The sequence below is a fragment of the Seriola dumerili genome, unplaced genomic scaffold, assembly GCF_002260705.1.
Source record: "Seriola dumerili isolate Sdu_G_001 unplaced genomic scaffold, Sdu_1.0 BDQW01000219.1, whole genome shotgun sequence".
Lineage (NCBI taxonomy): Eukaryota > Metazoa > Chordata > Actinopteri > Carangiformes > Carangidae > Seriola > Seriola dumerili.
In genome coordinates this window covers 572,667-592,933 of record NW_019174474.1, presented here as the reverse complement: position 1 = coordinate 592,933, position 20,267 = coordinate 572,667, and the positions used below count along the sequence as shown (strand labels likewise).

The 20,267-nt window shown below is 39.8% G+C and overlaps 3 protein-coding genes across 4 annotated transcripts; all 3 read right to left on the bottom strand.

Annotated features, from left to right (window-relative positions):
- Positions 1–291: 291 nt before the first annotated feature.
- Positions 292–3,622, bottom strand: stoml1 (stomatin like 1). 2 transcript variants are annotated; one of them, XM_022754580.1, is made up of 7 exons: positions 3,324–3,622; positions 2,824–2,930; positions 2,577–2,726; positions 1,298–1,501; positions 1,007–1,217; positions 727–918; positions 292–491 (listed from the first exon to the last, which is right to left on the bottom strand). In XM_022754580.1, the coding sequence occupies exons 1-7, from the start codon at positions 3,478–3,480 to the stop codon at positions 295–297; spliced, it is 1,218 nt and encodes a 405-aa protein (XP_022610301.1). In that variant the 5' UTR covers positions 3,481–3,622; the 3' UTR covers positions 292–294. The 2 variants fall into 2 exon arrangements, with proteins under 2 accessions (XP_022610301.1, XP_022610302.1); XM_022754581.1 differs by having other exon boundaries at positions 727–915.
- A 1,149-nt stretch (positions 3,623–4,771) lies between these two features.
- On the bottom strand, positions 4,772–7,226 carry LOC111228624 (photoreceptor-specific nuclear receptor-like). Its single transcript, XM_022754617.1, has 8 exons — positions 7,151–7,226; positions 6,764–6,914; positions 6,506–6,609; positions 6,108–6,371; positions 5,666–5,853; positions 5,318–5,558; positions 5,128–5,233; positions 4,772–4,991 (listed from the first exon to the last, which is right to left on the bottom strand). The coding sequence occupies exons 1-8, from the start codon at positions 7,224–7,226 to the stop codon at positions 4,859–4,861; spliced, it is 1,263 nt and encodes a 420-aa protein (XP_022610338.1). The 3' UTR covers positions 4,772–4,858.
- A 7,764-nt stretch (positions 7,227–14,990) lies between these two features.
- hexa (hexosaminidase subunit alpha) lies at positions 14,991–20,227 on the bottom strand. Its single transcript, XM_022754616.1, has 15 exons — positions 20,209–20,227; positions 19,608–19,784; positions 18,947–19,051; positions 18,763–18,828; positions 18,457–18,503; positions 18,220–18,330; positions 18,027–18,128; positions 17,658–17,790; positions 17,254–17,434; positions 16,790–16,876; positions 16,627–16,699; positions 16,306–16,480; positions 15,378–15,468; positions 15,155–15,262; positions 14,991–15,054 (listed from the first exon to the last, which is right to left on the bottom strand). The coding sequence occupies exons 1-15, from the start codon at positions 20,225–20,227 to the stop codon at positions 14,991–14,993; spliced, it is 1,539 nt and encodes a 512-aa protein (XP_022610337.1).
- Between the last annotated feature and the right edge of the window lie 40 nt (positions 20,228–20,267).

The following is a 20,267-nucleotide window of genomic DNA, read 5'->3' as shown; positions in this document are numbered from 1 at the left end:
CAGTGCAATATGTCTGTGTATGGCATTTTTAAGATGCATTACTGAATATTTCATTTTGTAACAATGCCAGAAACTATTTAGACTCAGCCAGCTAAAATTAGGTCTGGAGACCTTCAAAAAGTTTGTTGTTTTTGTAAACAAGCTTTGATTTGTGAAGAAAAAACAAGGCCATCACAGAAATTTAGTTTATAACAAATGTAATGAAAAATGTACTGTAATGTACATGAAAAAAAATCAACTTTAGAGTTAAAATTACAGATTTCATAAATACATATACAAATTTTACTATGAACGCTATTTCTTAAGTAGCTTTATGAGTTCCTCCAGCTTCATGGCGGTCTTTATGTCTCCCTGGATTTTAAGTCTGCCACTGGTGTATGCAGCAAATGGTCGTAGCCTGTCTTGGAACATGGCCAGAAGGTCGATGTCACTCATACTCAATGTCACATCTGGTTCTCTGCACAAGCACCCTGCTCCAACTGCACCGCTACCTACAGAACGCGCGCACACACGCGCACACACACACACACACACACACACACACACAGAGTAATAGAGAAATTTTATATTAAAGATATTTATGTAACTGTACTTTTGTTTCTATTTACCACAGACATTTGAGCATTATTACACAGATTTATTTTGTTTGCATTCAATTACAGGATTTATCTCAATGAAAATTCTCTTATAATTGTTGCATATTCACAACAATATCTGAACCATTACCTTGGCTTAAATCCAAATAGTAACTGTGATGTTGTCCATCTCCTGAGCTGATGTCGAACTGGAAACAGGCCCCAACCTGACAGACCAAAGTTTCAGAAAGCAGGAGCTTTACCCTGTCGAGCAGCTCTTCCACAGAACCTGGTGTGGCCTGAGCGACACTGCTGAGCTCATCTGTAAAAGTTATGCTGTCTTCTGAGGAGTAAAAGGCACAGGTTTATCATACAACACCATGATAATGTGTACATGTTGTACGGAAGCAGTTGTGAGTGTGGGGCCAAACCTTGTTGAGGCTGTGAACTGCCGCTGTGGTTCAGAAAGTGCATGGCCAACTGCTGAATGGGGCCAGTGAGGCCTTCCAGTCCAGGCACAGAAGAGGGCATGATGAGGGGCCCAGAGGGAACTTCTTCTGGGGCTTTCAGGAGAGAGCCCAGGGTAAGCTCTACCCTGTCTACCTCCAACCCCCAGGGTTGAGTCATGTCATTAATATCCACCTGTAAACGGCAAGAAAGGATGTAAGTCTGAGCTGAATCAGTTACAAGCCCAGCAGAGAGTAGCTCAAATGTAGTCTGACCTGAAGATATTCTCCCAGTTTAAGCCTCTCAGTTTGGACCTCCCGGGCAGTCTTCTTGGCCAAGCTGTGGGTCAAAGCATTATGTGCTGTCATCCTGGTTGAGGCGTTCAGGTCCTGGACTGATACCACTGACATGACGGGGTTCCAGATCCTGAACTGAATGTCTGCTCCCACTGACAACACACCGCCATCCCGAGTGGTCACCTGCAATAGCAGAATAACATTCTATATTTAACATGACAGCTGAATTTATTTGGACACATTTGCCACAATTTAAAGAATATGGAAACATCTACTCTTCAGTCTTACAACAGGTACTGGCAAGCGATGTTCACTGTGTAACACTGAATATACAGTTTCAGACAAATTCTAACTGCCCAGAAGGAGAGTGTTGGTATCAGCACAAAAACAAATCACAAGCTTGGCACCACAGCTTTGCTGAAATACATTTAGTGTTGAAGCTGTGCTTGTGATACAGGCTTCAAAAAACTAAATTTTGCCATTACCCAAGCATTTGCATGTAATTATTTTAAATAGTTTATTTTGGGGTGAGACTAGAAGGCTAAGGAAATGTGAAAATGAGAAAAAGACACAGGACTAAAAACAAAAAATTCAGAACACAAAAAGTTTAATGTACCTAAGGCTTGATGCTAACTTTTAAATATTTTCAAATAAATTGCTGGCAGCATAACATTAAAACTTCCAAGCATCACACTGTAATCATAGTTCTCCCAGTCTCCATTACACGCTTCCCCTTCACACTGAACTACAGTGTACCAACACCGCCATCTGTAGGACAAAGTAAAACATTCACAACTAACAGAAATGTTGATTTAACTCAGTATGGTTGATGAGCAACTAAGACTCCTCAGCTCACGTGTCGAAGAAGAATCTCGTATTAAACATGTTACACGATGAAACAAGACACTGTGCTGGGATCTGAGTGCCTGTGATGAACATAAAAATATCTTTGTGATGAAAACACCCGTTGTATATTGTTTGAAATACTGTATACATTAGTTACACTGCCATTTTTCTGTGTGTAGTTTACCTTATGAATGAAATTAAAGACCTGGTCCATGTGTCTGTAAGCTAAAAGAACAACATCTTGGCATCTTAATCAATATCTAGCTTTCATTTCACTTGTTTGATGTTCAGTAAAGTAACTTAATTTTTCCTGGCTTGGGCAAACTTAATGCTTCAGTGCTTCATGACTTCAACAAGTTGTCCATCACAGCAGCTGACCTATGATAAATGGAGTACCTGCTAGATGGTTTACCTGGCAAGGAGGGATGTTGAAAGCGCGGGTGCGCAAGTCTACTTTCTGCCACTGGTCAATGAGGGGCAGCACGAGCACGATACCAGGGCCCTTGGGAGGACAAACTCGCCCCAGACGAAACACTACTATCCTCTGGTAGTTAGGCACCGTCTGCAGACAAAATCAGTCACAGTTGTTGTTGTCTTTATTCTCAGCAATTGAGTGGACATGCTGTGGGAGTAACTGATGAGAGATCATCTCAGCTTACTTTCAGTACAAACCATCCTGTTATGGGGAAGGTTATAAAGGTGCAGATGTAGACGAGAAAGATGACAACCAGGTTGCAAATCCAGGACAGCCATCCTTGAGAAGTATCTTTAAGAAAAGAAAGAAAGAATCAGACAGAGTCATAGAGTCATCGCTCTCAAGGGTACTTTCAGTAAACCAGTCATGGGAAGCCTGAAAGAACAGTTACATGATGTTGTTTGTGGCTTGAAGCAGGGCAGGAAGGGTCTCATTAAACATTACACTACATTATGAGAAGTGTGACACATTCATTTTGAATATGTTGTTTGTTTGTTTTTTAATCTTTCTTCTTCAGATCCTCCCATTTATATTAAGTGTATTTTACAGCAGCTTGTGTAGTGGGTTTGGGTTTTGGCAAATGTTGAACATATTTTTTATTATATGCGTTTTATTATGATTTATGTTCAAAGTCTGTGCCTGTGCACTGTGTCACCTGGCTGCAATACAGAGTTAGTTACCTACCAGTGAAGTCGTTTTCAGAAACATTGGGGATGTAGTCAAATGAAAGTCCTTTGTGGTAGCGGCGCTGTGAGAAGCTGTCAGTGTCCACAAACAGGCCAGGAGTCCTCGGAGCTGTGGAGTCCCTCTGAGGGAGCAGCTGATACGACTTGCTAAACATTGTGTCTGGTCTTAAGCAGCTTCATATTATTTATATGTCTCCGCTGTAGCTGTAAACCAAAGCCGTTAAAAACAATGTCGTTATGTTTTTAGTTTATTATGCTAACCAGCTAGCATAAAGTTGTTCCGTGTTTTGTTGCTGCTCTTCTTCTGTGTGTTTACAGACTCATCAGTAAATGCGCTTATTACCGCCACCTAATGGTTCCTGAAGTTTAGGATAGGGCAGAGCTCAAAGCTGATCTGACATGGTTTCCCATTCCCTATTAGACATTTGTGCTCTCAGATGTTACTGTACTGTACTAGGTGATGAAGAGTTAAACCAAGGACGCCGCACAGTATCCGGGATCCTGAATTTTATAGCAAGCTCATTACCACCTTAAATATTGTCCTAATGTCCAAGAGACAATTCATTTTAGATACTGTATTTTTCAGACCACCCAAGATATATGATTGTGTTTTCGAAAACTGAATAAACCTTTAAAAGGGTGGCATATACATTTTTCATAAAAAGCCATGTATATTGCGTCCTTAAATAATTGTGATCAAGATAAATAAACTTGTCAGAGCTCACTGGTGGACAAATGTAGGTGACAAAGTTTCCAATACCTAGACATACCTTTGGTGTATTGTGCTTCTGTGCTGAAAATTCTTGTTACATATTGGCTGACATACAGTGACTGATAAATCCACAATGAGCTAAAATCAGCCAAAAAATATCAACCATGCCAATCAGTCAGACTGTAAATCATATAAATGAGAATGACCTGAGCTATACTGTATGTTTTGTATAGTGTATGTTCTTTGTATCATTGTTTTGTAATATGTCTTGTGTGTAAATAAATGGCAGAAATGACCAAAAAATTAACATACTTGTCAAATAAAGCAATACAAAATTTATTTAGGGCAAATTCAAACACACATTTTCGTTTTCATTTACTGACATAAAATATGCTTGTCCCTGCAACTCAGTGCCTATGCAAAATGATTTGCTAATATCTGTGGTTAACAAAATTGTAAAATTACAGAGTAAATGGTGTTAATCACTGAACAAAAAATGTATACTGTAGGAAAAGCACAGGTTTTACAAATGATACAAATCATGGTCCAATAATCAGTGCGACAGTGAGCCAGCATACACAATACCAGGACCCTGAAACTGAAGCTGAATGGAATTCAGCTATCATTCATTTTATTAGTTATAGGCCTACCAGTGCTTTTTCTAGTGACATGTCAAAATGTCTTCTCTGAAAATGTCTATTTTGTTGAATTTTAAAAAAGTAAAAACCAGAATATGTGAACTATGCATAATGAGGAAACTTGTTGTTTGAGGGTTGGTTCATTGTGCTGTCCTGGTAGAGTTCGGCTTCTCCTGACGTTGTTCAGTTTTTGAACATGTCACACAGCAGCTTCTCCATGGGTGTGCTGCCGATGGTCCTGTGAAAGAACAGCTGCTCTATTTTCTCAGAGCTCACAAAGCGGAGGGATGGCAGCAGAAGTAACAGTCTCCCAAACCTTGATGGACAAGAACAAAGTAGAGTGAATTTAATGTTTCTATTGCCATTTACAGTACAAACCTCACACAATCCAGATATTCTTATGTTTGAAAATATGTGTATCCTGTCAGAAAATAAAGGTACAGCAGGGTCACCTGGCGCTCTGGCTGGGGTATATTGAATGAATGTGCTGACCCAGTAACACCTGCGACTGGTCCTGCAGATTCTCCACCTGCTCTGGGTCTTTGAGGCTGTGTGTCTCTGCTCCAGGAAGTCAAACAGCAGACATTAGATAAACTGTCTATTCAAAAATGAACACCTGTTGCTGGAAAAATGACTCCTTACCTGGTTTGAACAGTACAATGGCCTTCAGGCAAGCAAACTCAGTAGGGTCAACAGCCAGGGCCTTGAAGCGATTAAAGACCTCCTCCAAGATGCGCAGGTCAGCTGTGGGGAGGCCGATCTTGGCCTGCTGTGTGGGGGAAAGGTCTGGCAGAGACAGAAGAGGACACCTGTCCATGGGCAGGGACCACTGGATAGCACACAGGAGGAACATCTCACTCCAGGCTTCCTCGAGGAGAATCACCTGAGGATATCACAGACATACAGCATGTGTTGTAAGTCTCACCCACGATTCACGTATGTGTAAATCGCTTCAGTAAATATGCAAGGACATACAGCAGTCAAGCTCACCTGGTCTCGAAATGGCAAGTGAGCAAAAACGGGCAAATTTTTTGCCCACTTGACAGACATGAAGAGGAGTCGTGCCGATGTCTCATATACACTCTCTGAGCAGCTGGAGGTGTATGGGGACATACGAAAGTCAGACGGAGTCCGATCTCTCTCTGAATCGTTTGTTGTCACATCAATATTCTCCTCCACTGTACATTAGAGTAAGAGAGTAAGTCAAATTTTCTAGGGTTTCTGGGAGTACATTATTGTTCTGTTTAAAGATCCAGATAAGTTTTTGTGACTCAGAGACAATCCCTTTTGTTTATCACCTAGGTAGGCAAAAAGATATCATAGTTTGAGTGTTTTTTTTCTTAAAATGATTTGCCCCATGTCTCACTACATACTTGTGTATACATGTTCTGCCCAGATCCATCAAAATTTAACATCCTTGATATTATCTTACCATCCTCAGGTTCCAGTTTTGCACACGTCTCAGCAGTCAGCAGGCTGACCATAAAGCGATGGTTGTTGCTGGGGTTGCTGCAGGGCTGTGTGGCGGGAGAGGTGGTGACAGATGAGGTGACCAGAGGTCTGCAGATGGCCGATGAGTAGGCGGCAGAGGAGGTGAGTTCCCGTGTGGTGGCCAAGTGCTCCTTTTTCGTGTCCACGCTTATAGAGTCTAGATTGACATGTGCTGTGCTTCTGGGCTGTCGCTCATTCTGCACAGCTGCCAAGGGGAAAGGTAAATAATATATTGTTTAACATGCAAAGCTATACAGGATTTGTACTGTCCTATGATAGAAAGGATATATGCACAGATAGTATACTCTACAGTCAACTTATTTAGAATATTTTTTTCACCATCTTTGTTCATGCCAGCTTGGAGACACTTCTTTAGTCGACAAGCTTGGCACTGGTTGCGATGAGCCTTGTCAACAGGGCACCTTCCAGTTCCAGCCTGACACCTATGATTTTGACAAAAAACAATTTTCTGAATAAAAAGAAATAAAATATTAAAAATGCAAGTTAATTCTCAAATGAGTATAATTTTTCTGTTATTTACATTTACCCTCTTTGGATAAAACTTTCTGTATTAAGTCCAGTCTGCATCTCGCTCACCTGTAGATGAGCCTTCGTCTCACACTGCGCTTGAAGAAGCCACTGCAGCCATTGCAGGCATAGATGCCATAGTGTTTACCACTGCTTGAATCAGAACACACTTTACAAAGCAAGCCATGGCCAAGTGCTTTACCTGGGACTGAACTTTTTTCTGTAGAGAACAGACAGAACAAATGAATGTTAAACTTTATTTCACACCCTTTCAAGGATGAACAGAAGACTGCGCAGAGGGGTTTTTCATGAAATCATTTATTTATTTGTTTTGGCCTCATATTCTATTTCTTTCTATTGTATACACGATACACAAAAATATTATGGACATCATAATATTATGACAACATAATCTGATGTACAGCGACTGGCATATTACAACAATTGGTGGCTCACCTGACTCAGTTCCATCTGTGCAGTCATCAGAGATGTCAGAAGAAAACATGCTCATTTTGGTAATGTGGTCCTCCATTTTGAGATGTGTTATTATGTCTGAACTTCACTTAATTACTTTCTTTTTTTTTTTAGACAATTATAAGTTTATTTCCAGCGTAGTTGCCTGTCTGGATCAAAGCATTTCGTCATGTGAAGTGTTGACACATGCAATGCCCCAAAAACAAAACAGATGTAAAATTCAGAGTTCAGATGGAATTTCTTCAGAGATCATCAGGGAGTAACTCCAGGGAAGCTCGATGATGTTGATCCAGTGCTGAAGTCCTTTTCTCTGTTGTTTCTGTTGTAATGTGGGGTCAGTGGTTACTCCTTGTCTTCTCGTTTCTTTCTCCCTGTTAGAATGAGTGTGTGAGCCTCAGTCGTCTGGGGGCTTTCTGGAGGAAGACAAGGAGATTAGCAACAGGCGCTGTGTAAGCAAATGCTGATTTGTCATCCTCTTAATCTTTACTGTCTATAAGGGTGAATCAATCAGTCACACTGCTTACCGACAGAACTATATTCAACAAAGGGTGAACAATGGAAGAGAAAGGGAAAATAATATCTCTTCTTTCTTCTTACCTTCACTGCTATCAAAAGACTGCTGGATATTAATGGTCACCAGGGTCTCCTGATTATAACTGCAATCAACACTGTTATTATTGTTCATGGTTCACTCTTCATTTATCATTATTTCCATGTATTGTATGTAGAGTGGCCTCACTTACTTTTTTCAAGTTTATCATTTAATACGAGATGAGTTTCTAATTGTTACAAGTTGAGTTTATCTGCGACATTTGCAACACAAATGTAGAAGAAATAAACTTGAGACTATTGTTTTTACCAGTCAAATCACTTCCTGCCTAGTGAACCAATTATGTTACCAAGAAAGCTGCATAAAACACCACTCTACATAGAACTTCAGAGGCTTTTTGTAGGGTTATGAAATGTGTGGGTCTCTCCTTAGGTGGGTGAAATAAATAATTTGTATTAATTAATAATTTAATTTGTAATTGATTTTTTATTATGGACAAAACTGAGGGAAGATATGATATATATATGGCTATCACCATCCATGAATAGTCCACTACTGCCCACAGCATCAACTTAAGGCCCACTTATTGACTACTTATGAACAAGAAGACTATTCGACTACTACTACTCAAAAGGGTATTTCAAGAGACTGTAATATTGATTATTTGTCCTTCTCCTGGTACACACATGTGCCTCAACCTCCTGAGTTGCTGTTACACTACAGTCCAGTTAAGACATTCCCTCTGTGCCATATTGGCCCTGTCAATGATACTAATGGCCTCAGGAGTAGGACAGCCACCCCAAATCAGCAAAGTAGCTTAACCTTCCATGAAATGTGGTCTTCCCCTTGGAGGGGGGTCACGAAAGGGGGTGATGAGAAGAAAAACAATTAGTGCAGAGATTGAAAGACCAGCAAAGAGTTGACACTTAATTCCATTCTTCTGCCATATGGTGGCTACTCTCTGGGGCCTCAGTCTGCCTAATTAGTGGCCCAAGTGCAATTTGCTGTCAATAAGGCTCCTAGAATCACCTATTTTCTCTCTTTTTCTTACCTTAAGAAACAGCAGGTAGCCATAAAGAAACGCCTGAAACATCAACATATGTGTTTGCCTTTTTCTGTTCCTGTCAATCAAGCAACAATTATTGCTGAAGTCATTATTGCATATAGTTAATAACATCTAGTTTAGCTCTTTAATCTGATCAACAACAAAGACACTAGAGATACACACACAGACTGATTTCTACCATGTCTGTAATCCCTATTAAGTCACTCTTGATTTTAGGAGGACAACTTAGTTTTGAAAACAGAGCTCTTTCTGTTGACTTAAACTGGTGTATAAAAGGATTACAGACTACAGGGTTTGAGCACACAGAGCCATTTGAGCCCTGAAGATGTCTGAATCAGTTTCATAATCCTGGAACAGGGACACTTTATATTTGGAATATCAATGGCCTAAATAGTTCCAACGATGTAGGTACATACATATAATAATTGTCAGCCTTGTCAGAGCTTTGTTCTTTCATTTTATTCCACTGTGCTTGATTTTATTTAATTTTTATCTGGTGACTGGGGAGGCCACCGAAATTCACTGATCTCAATGTCATGTTAATTAAACCAATCTGAGACAACTTTTGTTGTTTTGTGACACGTTGCATTGTCATGCTAGAAGTATACATTTGGGATGTGGTAGAACAGGAGATTGGCAGCATAAATGTGCAGTTGATAAATCTGTAGAAATGATGTGATGCAATTATGTCAACATGAAATGTTTCCAACATCTTGTGGAATCCATGCCACAAAGAATTGAGGCTGTTTTCAGCGCAAAGGGAGGCACTACCCAGTATTAGTGTGGTGTTTCTAATAAAATACTTGGTGAGTGTATACACAAAATGTACATGCCGCCAGGGCAACAGACCAAGTATCATGGCTCATAGTATGTTGTATCCAGATTGGGAATAAAAGAGTTCAAATCAAAATGTCTCAAATGCATCTTTAGTAACTACTTGTAATCTGAAGTCACTTCTCTAAATTTGTCTGTGGGAAACTGTAAAAATCTGAAACAAAAGATGCATGTTTGCACTTGGTCACACAGCTAGTGATGAGAAATGTAGTATAACAAATACAGATTACAATTTATATGATTAGACTGACAGATAGTCTATCACTACGGTCCACATAAACATTTGCATTTACACTAAATTCACACTCAAAACTCCATCTAAACTTACTCTGTGGATAAGCCTAAAATATAGTATACAGAGTATAGTAATCTGGAGTCAGATTACATTACATAGGTGTTACTCACATGTTAGGAAGAGCTGATTATCTCGTTCTTCACACGAGCAGACAGAAAATTTACATGTCAGATGTATTCACAAAGGTCATCTTTGAGGAAAATGATTGGTTGGATATTTCAGACTAATTCAAATGTGATAGTTTAGTCTAGTTTGTTTGTGCTCACTGATAATACCTTCACACTTATATCATGTGTGGCATCTAAATAAGTGTATCTCAAAAGATGCATGATGATTCCATAATATTGAAACTTGTAATAGTCCCTCTTCTCTTTTCTTGGACGTGTGCCTCTCCAGTTGTTGGCACGGGTAGGATGCTGCTGCCATCAGCAAAGTGCTGCTTTGAGGTTTTGCCTGACAGGGATAACTGTCACATTTCGTCACTCCTCAGCCCTGTGATTGTTGTACAGATGCAGCCAATCTTTAGCAGCCTGCTGCCATGAGCCAACCGGATGATTATGTATTTAGTGGAAACATTTGTGATGACAGAGCCCTGCAGGTGATTGAATGCACGTCACTAGTAAAACCCTAGCTCAGTTGCTTGGCAGGTCAGACCAGATCAGCTGTTCAATAGTGTGTTGTTACCATTCCAGACATTACAACTATAAAATTATTTTCACTGTAATCATTTGCAGTTCATAGAACATTGGAGACACATGCACTGCAACAGGCACACATGTGCAACACCGTGTTATTGTCCTTCAGATGATGCCCTTGAATGCTAGTTCACAAATCTTTGCATCGGTCTAAGCAGCTTTTTGATATAATCTCTTTGAATGACAGCTATTGTCAAAGAGTGAGATTAACTTTTAAAGTTGTTGCCATTCACTTTACTTACAGGGAACAGGTGCCTCATGTTGCTGAGGCATAAAAAATGTCATAGTTGATATAAGAATGTTTATAGTTAGACAGATTTTCTGTTTTACAAAAAGGACATTAATTGATTAAATAAAATTCTCACCAGAATAAACTTTTATAACTGTTCTTGCACAAATTTAACATCTAAAGTTAACGAATTGAAATAAATAAAGGCTGTAAAATGTTCCAGCAGGATAATCTCATTCCTGCCCTGTTATCATGGCATAAGCCTCTATTACACTGCACTCAGCATGTCTATCTGATTTCATGTAGCTGCAGAGAGTGGTTGACCAAGCTTGCTTGGTTAAGCTTTGTTAGGTTCAGTTCAGCGTTTCTTCTGCACCCCCCAAGTCAGATGAAGTAGAAGGATTGAGGTGTCAGCACTATGGCTACCAGGGATTGCCCCGCCTTGCCATCTGCTGCCACTGCTGTAATCCACACATTGAGAAAATCAGTTGTCTCAGTCCATATCAAAGTCATGCCAGCTTGATTCAACAGGTAAATTGACATCAGCGAGACTTGCTGTAAAATCCATGTTACTGCTGACGAAGGAATCGTGAAGCTTAGTCAGTTACATCCTCTAAATAAAAGCTCATACTCTTTGGCATAGATGAAACAGAACATTCCAAATAGATTACCAGAAAGTTAAATGTAAATTAAACTCTGACTCACTTTTCTTAGATGAATGGATGATTTTGTCACACCATTATCCATTCACCTTGTATTTTGTGTTGGCTTTTAATGTTCTGACTGAACACTAAAAAGAAGGCTAAACATGCTTTAAAACTTTACACAATAAAATTAGGAGATAAGGTACTGTATCATATTCAGAAGTCTACTGTCAGTCCTGGCAAAATAATAAGGGTAACACATCTCAGGAATATAAAAGCACTGCTAGCATCCCCTAGAGGAGATGAATGTAAAACCACACCAAAACTCAGCCATAAAATATTTTCTGTCTGATCTTGCACTGGATGTGGATCCAAAGTGGATTCAGAAAACCTTGCTGCAAAATCCTGGATATAACTTCTAAAACGTAAGGATTGAGTGCTGAATAAAATTTTTTTTTTTTGTAATGTTACTGTATTATGGGGCAATACGCACAGTATATCTTTTGAGCTCTCTTTTAGGTTTAAGTCTTTTTAGGGTTTGTCATAGTGAGAGATCATTTGCTCACATTGAGGAAATGTACATTTAATCTGTTAACATAAGCAGCTTGATATTGGGTGTTAAACATGGAGGACTGTGTGTGTAGTCATTCTGTCTGATAGATGGAGTGAAGGTACTGTGTTTCTGTGCTGCTGTGGTGTCTCATCAATATACAGTAACTGTTAAATCTGATGAAAACACAGCAGCTTCAAATCCTGTGTGGCTTAATGATACTATTTGGCTAATGTTCTCAGGACCAGTAAGGAGCAGTCACAGTACAGCTAACATAACCATATTGATTGCATTCTAGGTTCAACCACAACTGTAGCAAAATCTTCAAGTTTTGGAAGAGGGCCTCTCTTGTGTCCCTCTTATTTCTTCCCAAGGATTTCTGCAATGTGACCAAAATGTTTTTCTGGAGTCGAAACAGTTTCTCGTTTTTCCTCATTTTATTGCAGAAATATTAATCATCATTTGTGTTGTCCTTATGGTCAAGACACCTTCAAGCCTTGGTAAAGGGCCCCTCTTGTATATGTTCATATACAGACACATAGTCCTGATTCCAGTCCATCTCAGTGGCCAGGATCATACCTCTTTTACAGTGGGGAGACATTAAAAGCCTAATGGCCCAGGAGACAAATAAGTCATTGGAGCAGTCCCTCTTACAGCCAAGACAAATCAGTCTGCCACTGAATGTGCTGCTCTGGCTAACCAGAGTACTGTGGAGGGGGTGGTTGGGATAATATATGATGGATAGCAGTTTGTTTAAGGACCCTCTTTCTGCTACCGTCGCTAGGAAGTCTAGTAGGTCTCTCTGAAGGACCTAAGCCTCTGTAGGAGGTATAGCTGGCCCTGCCCCTTCAAGTGAAGCGTGTCAATTAGACTCAGAAAAAGAGGATACATCGACCAGGATGGCTGACTTAGGAACAGATGAAAAGTTTACCATGATCAACAATTCAGGAACAAGAGAGACCGGGACCCCGAAACTGCAACAAGTGAGGCATGAGCCAGGGTGGTGGATGAAGGCTTGTGGTCACCTGAAGCATCAGCCAGAGCGGTTGACTCAGGAACAGATGAAGCATTGACTGGTGCTCCTGGACACTCGAAAAGCTGATATGTCAGCCAGGTCGGTCGACTCAGGAACAGAGGAGGCGTTAACCAGTATGGCCAACTGAGGAAAAGATGAAACGTTGCCTATGATCACCTAATCAGGCATCAGCCAGGTTGGTTGATGAAGGCTTGTCATCACTGGACAGCTGTGGTGCTGATTAGCTGGATGGAAGATGCTGTGGATAGTTGGGCAGCTGAGACTCTGGAAGGAGGGATCAGGAACTGGTGGTAGCCAGACAAGGAACTGGAGATCAGGACCTGAAATTAGCCAGACCACCCACTGGGAGTCAGGAACCGGAGTCAGCTGGACCACCGACTGGATACGAGGAGCAGGTGTAATGTTGACTGGAAACCCTAATGCTGGAACAGCTGATGCGTCAGCCAGAGTGGTTGACTCAGGAACAGAGGAGGTGTTGACCAGGACGGCCGACTCAGGAACAGATGAAATGTTGCCCAGGTTCACCAATTTAGGAACAAGAGAAACATCGACAGGACCTGAAATCAGCCAGACCACTCACTGGGGGTCAGGAACTGGAGTCAGCTGGACCACTGACAAGAAACAAGGAGCAGGTGTCAGCTGATGCGTCAGCCAGGACGGTAGACACAGGAACAGAGGAGACGTTTATCAGGATGGCTGACTCAGGAACAGATGAAATGTTGCCCAGGATCACCAATACATGAATAAGAGATGTCGACCAGGACCCTGGTACCAGAACATGTGACATGTCAGCTAGGTTGTTCGATGAAGACTTGTGGTCACTGGACAGAGGTCTGAACTGGATGGAAGAGGCTCTGGTATTATCATTATTTTTATTATGTACAGTGGCCCAGTGGGTTAAACACAGCATTTCAGATATGCCCTAAACTGAATTGAATGTCCTGTCATCATTGTAATCTGAAATGTCATTGTGTTTTGTGAAATGTTGTTTTGTGAAATGTTTTTCATAAAATGCAGTGTTTTGTGAAATATGTTTTATAAAATGTTGTGTTTTCACCGCCAGGGCCACTTTAATTATGACTATTACTATTATTATTACTTTTCAATTTCAAGATTCCTTCTCTCTATTCTTCCTGAGGTTTCCCATTTTTCCCTGTTAAAGGGTTTTTATGTGGAGCTCCTTATTTTGCCAGTTTCTGAGGATGAGAGTGTCATATATTGGTAAACTGAGAAAAATTTGTGTTACATAAATACAATTAATTGAACGTCAATTTCTGTGTGAAATATAGTTATATGTTCTTGACATACCTGATTTTGTTTTCTGGGTGGTCATTTCTTCCCTAAAGACAAGCTGACTGGGCAACCTTGAGAGTCTTAAATGCCAATATGTGCAAGAAGAGCCATCAATGGGGTTTCTGTCTTTGTTCACTTTGTGAAGGAAACTTAATTTTCCTCTGTTCAGTGAAAGAAAATCAGGGTGACAATATGTTGCCACACCAACAAAACTTTATTAAATTTCAGTCCAAGACCACAAGCTACAGCATACTGCCAATGTTCATATTTAAAGTAAACCATACATTGTATATTTTGCTGTCATCTTGTTGTCTTCAAGTGTAAATCAACATGGCATTACAGTGCAGCACTTTGGTTTCTTATTTTTATATTGTAGTTCTGACTGTTAAATATTCAAAATGTAAACTAAAAAGACAATAACTAGTACAAATTTATTTTGAAGAAAATATAGATATGAGATAAGTCCCTGAGTCCTTGAGTGTGTACCGCCTGAAGAGAAAATATTTATTAAAGAATTTACACCATTTTAAATGCCCCAAAATTTAGAATCAGCTAAGAAGGCACCTAGGAACTTAAAGAGCTCAAACTCCAGACAAGAAAAAGCCAGTAATGTTAGTCCATCCAGCATCTTCAAACATCTTGGTACTCATGTTTGCAGTGTCCAATATAGAGAGGCCCTGCCTGGATGCCACGCCTTGAGGAGAAAGGGAAGCAGATATTATGAGTAAAAGTTCAGTGTCTTGCTTAGGTATGCCAGCACTATGCTCTTCACAGGTCTTTGATAGTAAAAGTACCTCACGAGCTTGCAGCGAAAGTCCTGCAAACGAGGAAATGCCTTGTCCAAACTGGAGGTCTGCTTCTCATCACTCCACAGTCTCTCTGCTGCAGCACTTGCCCTTGGCCTGTGATTTTGGATCCAATCAGAGACTGTTTTGAATCATTTCATAGGATTGTTGCGAAACTTACTATAATAATTTAACTGGGGTGGTGATTTCAGGGGTCTTTTTAATATTGTACCAAAGACGTGGGGTGAGATTGGTGGCATCAACATATTCTCCCCACATGCAGACCTCACCCCCTATCACCAGCTTCTTCTGTTCTTCGGTACCTGTGAGGGGATAATAACACAATAGGTTTTATTTAAGGATAGTCAGATAATGAGTCTACTAACAATCAGATTTTTTAATTCAAAATGATCACACCACCAAGTCAAACTCAGTGAATCAATATTTAAGTGGGCCTCTAAAATTTATAGTCCCCATTTGCAGTTCCCATCACAAGACCACTACTATCACCACCTTTGGTGGCTGCACAGTGTGGAGCAATACTTTTATTCTTCTATGTTTAGGGGAAAAGTGTGCATGTTATCCACGGGGCTATATATATCAAGCATTGAGAGCATGTACCACAGCAATCACACCTCTTTGTAGCTGTGTCCCAATTCCATACTACATAGTAATCCTATGTTAAATTTTGTTTGTAATGAGTTCACACTGGGAAAATCCGTATCTGAGGAAATAAAGGAGCTGCAGACATCTGGGAAAAGTGTAGGTGGTGGTGACAGAGCTCCATGAAACCTGAGAAAACAAACTGAACTTTGACTGACATACAGTACATCAGCACAAGTCTTATATCACTCCCTATTAGTCAAAAAAATTGTAAATTACACTGATTTCTATATCTAGTAATTCTGTATACAATTAGTATATCATACGGATTTGGGACAGATAGTAGTCTGTAACATTTATACATAAAAAACAGTCTTCACTGCCACCTAGTGGTATGGCTACAATAGTAACATTTTGTCTTTAAAGCCACAGGTTTTGGTATGCATTTCCTATATTTTACAGGAAATCAAGGTTTACCTCTAAATCATTATTAGAGACATAAACCACAGCACTTAATACAACTACTACAAGCCACAGCATACAGGTTCTTCTCTGACCCTTGAAGGCAAGGGGCCACACAGTGTAGTAGTGAGCCCAGTTGTGTGTGGGTCCTGGCTGGTCCAGATACCACGGAGAGGCCAGAATCACCCTGATTCCTGCTTTAGCCACCTTGCGTACCTCACACAGGTAACAGCCCTGTCTCCATACCTCCACCACTGATAGAGAGCTGCGCTGCAACACAATGATATAGACTATCAGACTTAGATGAACTGGTCGGGCAATGTATTAGCTTGGTGTTATCTGACAATATACTGATAAAAACTGCTGTGTATTTTTGTTTTATATCATAGAGGTGTTATTTGTTGGGTTGTTCTTACTCTTTCATGGTAGTCAAAAACATCCTGCCACACAATAGATGTCTTGTTCAGAGCTGAAGTGATATTCATAATGCTGGAAATACAGACATTAATGACATTTGTAACATTCATGTGTCAGTTGGTGTATTTCCCTGGGCCTTCTACAATGTACATTACAACATACTTCTCCATGTAGAATGCTTGGAGTTTCTTGAAGTCTACTCCAAATCCCATCTTGTGCATGAATGTGCGGACGTAAGGGTTGGATTTCCTATGGAAACAAGTCATTTGACTAAACATAATCAAGCTGATTGTTTAAGTACATTTTGCAAAAGCTTAAAGTTACTTTAACTAAATTAAAGTGGTTTAATTATTACTATTATTACATTTTAAAGACATACATTATACCTACATCAACCACCTGGGACAAGATATAAACTTTATTTTCCCTTGTTTCTGTTTAACAAAACGGCAGGATTGGACACTGCACACAAAAGAAAGATGACATCCCTTCTGTTGTCATTCTTTGATTTTTGCTGCCAATTCAGTAGCAATGTAAACAAGCCACAGTGATAAAAACCAGGAAATCCTAGTTAAAATCAACAACAGTCAGGAGGCATTTAAATAATCTGTTACATTTGAGCCTACCAGCAGGAAAAGTCAACCTCATCCCCTCCTAAGTGGATATAGGAATCAGGAAACACTGATGACACTTCCTTAAATAGTCTTGCCATGAACTGGTAGGTGGAGGGTAACGCTGGATTAACAGGACCAAAAGAACCTGAAGGGGTGCCCCTTCTGAAGCAGGGAGTCAACAGGTCAGACTGCCCTGGGGAATAAATAGTAATCTATCAGATTTAGTTCAGAATTTTGTTTAAATACATTTCTTGCATTTTCTGTTGAGATCAGACATTTGATAGCTATAGCCATAAGAGTCCTCCAGAGTCCTCCAGAATTTTGAGTCAAGCTCAAAATCCAGTATGTCTTGTTGCCATTAATAGTTTAAGAAAAGTAAGTAAGTAAATGTGGCTCATTTTGTCATTGAATTATACCTTTTCCCCAAGAATCAGTGTGGCCGGGTGAATCAAACTCAGGAAGGACTCTTATTCCCCGCAGCCTGGCATATGAGATCACCCTTCTCACATCTGATTGTGTGTAGATGTGAGTCATCGGATGGAAAGCCCCCTGAAACAGAGCCAGAAGCCTTTGTTCAGGGTGGATGCAACTTTTCAGCATTTTCCTACCTCATGAATCCACATGATGGTTAAGAATCTAGGATAAAATATAGGATATAGAATAACAGTTTCATCTCATTATATGTGGATTAAAATATTTGAAAAGCAAATTATGATGAACTTGCAGATGACATTAGGTTACTTATTCTTCCATATTACACAGCTTTCTTCATCCACATGGCATACCTTACTGGAAAGGCTTGGAAAGGTGCGGCTCTGGTAAGGGAATGAGGGGTCATCAACAATGTGCCAATGAAACACATTGAACTTATTGTAGGCCATTGCATCCTAAAAAGAAAACATATGTTAACACCACTGATGACAATTGTGATCAATTGAACAGAAATCTGATGTTCAGATTATGTCATCTGATTATTACCAGAGTTTTTAAAATGGTCTGCACTGGTAAATAGTGACGTGAAGTGTCCAACAAAATCCCCCTGAATTGAAACCGGGGGAAGTCCTCAATCACAGTCTTGTTCACAAAATACTAAAAAAAAAAGCAATCACCAGGAAAAAAAATTGATTTAAATGATCCACCCCAAACATAAATAAAACTCTGTAACAAGATGAGATTTTGTATTCAAGAAATAACTACTTCTGAATTCTAACTTACTGAACCAAAATCATCTTGATACACCAACTGACTGAAGGTTTCCAGGCCTGTGTTTAATCAGAGGATATATAGTGTAAAATCAGAAATCATTTGAAGCTGTAAAAGTGGAATAACAGTTATTAAATGCTTGCTAGCATGAGAAATTCAGTGCACCTTACTTAACAAGCTTTGCTAGAACCCGTGATGCAAGACTGTCCTTTGCTAAATGTAGCTGATTGTGTTTGTTTCATTTTTTTGTACTTTTCTTTATGCATCTTTTATATGCATCTTTTATATGTTCTTAAACAATGTCCTGGCTATAATCACCTTTTACAGCACCCCACACTGTTTCTGCATTCAGAAATGCTTTCCTTTCAGAGACACTCAGATTGTCTGTAACACAAATAGGAACAAGTTAGATAAAGCATTGGACCATACCGGTTGGGATAGTTGCTGGCACTGTGACCCTTACCTGTAGTGCTCTGGCTCAGATTAATGTGTCGATACTTACATTTCTCAGAAAAGACCTCCTTTGGGTAACTCTCACAGTCATCATGGTCAACACTGATCTCCACAGTAAATGCTTTATCCTCACTCAATTGCAGGACACCATTTGCTGTTGGTCATAAAAGTGAAATTATGGTTGCAGTATGATTAAAGTTTTGAAGAGGTGCATCCATTACCTGTGCACTGTCATTTTGACAATGCTACAGTCACAGTGTCATCATTCTATGAATTGTTATTGAAAACACGGACATGAAGCTATGTTACTCTGATCCATTGTCATTGTGGGTTTTAGACTAGGTAGGCCTACACTGGCTGAGTGATGAACTGCTGTCTCTACAAAGCCCATTGATCGACTTTAAAAGCCAACATGACAATCAGAACATTCAAAACAAAACCACAGTGAGCACTTTTTGCTCTACATTTTTGTGCATTCACTGTGGAGTCTCAAATGTATGAATCACTAAATCATTGACTCTTAATGCCCACACTGGAATTTAAAAAGCCAGGGTCTACGTACATGTTATATCACAAATAAAATACTTAAAGTAGCTTTGAGGATATTTATTATTTTGTTAGAATGACTGGATTTATTTGAACTCCAGCAAGATGTAAAATCATACTTTCGTTTTACCATAGTCTTAATGCCACCTCACTTTATCACCTACCAGATGTATAGTCTGGAAATATAAGAGAAAAATATCTCTTGAATGCAGCATCCAGAACAGAACAGCCCTGCTGCACGACTGACTGTTTTCCATAACCAAAGTGGAAAGCCTGCGGGTTCAATGGGTATCGTTCTGTGGACGAGGTGAAATCCTGTGGTAATGGCCATACCCCCTCCACTGTGTGTAGGTCAAGTTGGAGAATAATTAATAATAGCAAAATAAAATTTTGACGACTGTAGCGTCCAGAACTAACCGCATACATGACTTTCATATCAGTCTATTCACTGGCACAACTGAACTGTCAAACTGTAGAGAGCATGCGGTCACATGACTGGGCCCACAGGGTGTGGGTGGATGTTTTTTTTTTGTTTTTTGTTTTTAAATAACTTTTTGTTTAAGCAGTTTGCACATCAGTATTTAAGGGAATAGTTTTCTAATCACAATTAAATTACTAGCAGTACAACTACAGTTAACCAAATAGGAGTGATGTGACGACTGAGGCAAATGGGTGGGGCCAGAAAAAAAAGCCATCAAGCAGGCTACAAAAATAAGGCTTGCTTGGGTGATAGTGGCTGATAAAATATTATGACGTTTTTCAAACCAAAATACTTGTGTACCATGTTAGAATCATATCGCTCGCCTGCTCGTTAAATTTTTTTT